Source organism: Setaria italica, chromosome I (assembly GCF_000263155.2).
Source record: "Setaria italica strain Yugu1 chromosome I, Setaria_italica_v2.0, whole genome shotgun sequence".
Classification (NCBI taxonomy): domain Eukaryota; kingdom Viridiplantae; phylum Streptophyta; class Magnoliopsida; order Poales; family Poaceae; genus Setaria; species Setaria italica.
Genome location: NC_028450.1, coordinates 34,730,012 through 34,732,509, shown reverse-complemented (window position 1 = coordinate 34,732,509; position 2,498 = coordinate 34,730,012). Strand labels below are relative to the sequence as shown.

Here is a 2,498-nt window from a genome sequence, read left to right as displayed (position 1 = left end):
GCGCCACGTGCATGCGGCAAGCCGGATGTATCTTAGTTTTATTTAATGTTTAAACTACTATTTCGAGTCCCAAGTAAAGTAGTTTATTTATGTAATGGAGCATTTGTAATCCTGAACCTTCACCTCTGCTCCTGCTTTACTTTAAAAAAAAATTCTTCTGCAAGCTTCAACCGATTGCATTTATTATGTCGGATGCGTGAAAGGAGCTGTTAATCCATCATATCATCATGTTCTTACGAATATTAAACCCCCTGCTTGCTGTATGCAAAATCAACCTGTCGTACCTCAGCGTACTAATCCATCAGATCAAGTGTTTAAGGATAAGGCATATTCGGACATTGTTCATGTCATGCCCTGCTGGTGTATGACATAAATATCTTCCAGGAACCAGGTCCAGAATTGGGAATATATTCATGCTACGAGTTTATTATCAGTTTTTGGCGGGGCCATTGGGCAACTGCAACTCTGCAAGAACAGTGCTTCCTTTTTGCTACTCCCCGTGTCATCCACTGATTCCAATCTGCTGGAGAAAACAAACAGATACCTTTTGCTGACTAATACCAGCCACTGGCTTTGAACAAAGTCAAATTTACACAGCAGCAATCTTCGGCCTGTTCGCTTCAGCTTATTCAGCCGGCTTATCAGCCATCAAACAGTATTTTCCTCTCACAATAAATCAGCCGTTTCGGCTTTTTTACAATGTTAAAGCAGTTTTCTTTCTTCTTCTTTACGGTGTTCACAGCAGCAATTTTGTTATCGACCACACCTATGCTGATAATTTTTAAGACGGGACTAACTCTTGTTTTCTGAGAGCATAACGAAAGTAACTTGTGAATAGCTGAATAGCAGTTACGGTGTTTTCTTCTTCAGTTAGGTCCTCCGTGCATCACATTAGGGCGCAGGCGTGGACGTTGTCCTCGTGGAAGACGGCGAGGGCGGCGTCGTCGAGGACGTGCGTGAAGGCGTGACAAGGGTAGGATCCGATCATGGGATCGTTGTAGCCGTGGCGGTAGTACCTGTCGGTGGGCAAGTAGGTGTCGTCCACCAGGTACTGGATCGCGAACGGGTAGTACTCGGCGTCGTAGGGCCAAGGCCAGAACTCCGCCGCCCTCCCGGTCCGCCGCGCCGCCCGCAGCACCTCCCGCCGGTCGACGTACCCCGTCACCGTCACCTTCTGCCGGTCCATGTCGATCTCCACCGAGCTCACACCTGCACGACCACCACGTCACTGATCAGTACATGCCCGACCCTGCATTTGGTTGTTTCTGGACAGGACGGAGGGATGGCTATAGCTGCCGTGCCTTCGAGCCGGGACATGGCCTTCCTCACACGCTTCTCGCAGCCGTCGCAGTCCATGTGCACGTTCATCTCCACGACCTTGGTCACAGAAAACACAAAGAACACGCGAACTGAAGCGGCAGAAACAAACAATACCGTCTTTTTTTCATTTCCACGGATCTGTTTTACTCACGGATAAGGCGTTTGACAAGGTAGAGCTCCTCGGCCACCTCCAGAACCGCAGCATTTTTTCAAGCACCGTCGTCGGGACCGAGCCGCCGGCGTCGATGGGCGCCGGAGGAGTGCAGGGACGAGGCGTATAAATACAGCCGCGGAAGGAGAGAAGCCGACCGCCGATGACACGGTAAGTTGCGGGAGATCGACATCTATCGCAGATATGTAGGGAGTACTCCGTAGATGCCAAAGCACGTGGATGCTACCAGGATCGATGCCCCCTAACACGAGGGGATGTGTGCACCGATGCGCGGCGAGCAAATGTTATTCCTGGGAATTAGATCGGTTGGCGGGGAACGCCTCTGACATGTTGGGGGGAAGAACAATGTCGTATCACCACAGGCAGAGCCGGATAATGGATGGGATTTTTGGCTCGCGTCTGGTCAATCGTTTCCCGGTCGCCAGCCTGGTTCCATGTCGTCACTATTTTCGTGTCGTTTTATAGACGGACCATGAGTACTGATTTATCGAAATTGCTAGCAGATTTTCACCAAGATCGAGAGAAAAAAAAGAATGCAAAAGTTGGTGCCAAGGTAAAAATGTGCTACGCGCTAAAGCCCATGAGCACCTTTGTGTGCAATATGAAGCAACACGTGCCAGCTGCAGGAAGTAGAACGTTGAAACTTGCACCCACGACCACAAGGGGTCAACGATCAAAATCTAGCGTAGATGGGTAATTTAGGACGTCCTCTAGCGCCGTAAGGACACTATATGAACAACAACGGAAGTTGAAAAAAATATATAAAAAGGAGATAATAAGTGTTGGTTGATTGATTTAACAGATTTGCTCAACTTCATGTGTTTGGTATTTTGCTCAACATCCATTAGTTATATTTATGAATGTTCCGCTTTAAGAAAAAAAACGGCTTAAAGAAATGTTTTGCTCCTGAAATAAATTATTCCACTTAAGAAAACAAAATGTTTTGTTCAAGAGGAAAAAATGTTCCACTCTGGAAAAATATTCTAGGTTAAATAATAAATTTTAG

General features: G+C 47.3%; 1 protein-coding gene across 1 annotated transcript; it reads right to left on the bottom strand.

The window, feature by feature from the left end:
- Nucleotides 1–255: 255 nt before the first annotated feature.
- On the bottom strand, nucleotides 256–1,559 carry LOC101764377. The gene is given in 3 exon segments (XM_022823734.1): nucleotides 256–1,209; nucleotides 1,302–1,377; nucleotides 1,435–1,559. Coding segments are annotated over 3 exon segments (510 nt in total). The 5' UTR covers nucleotides 1,526–1,559; the 3' UTR covers nucleotides 256–866.
- Between the last annotated feature and the right edge of the window lie 939 nt (nucleotides 1,560–2,498).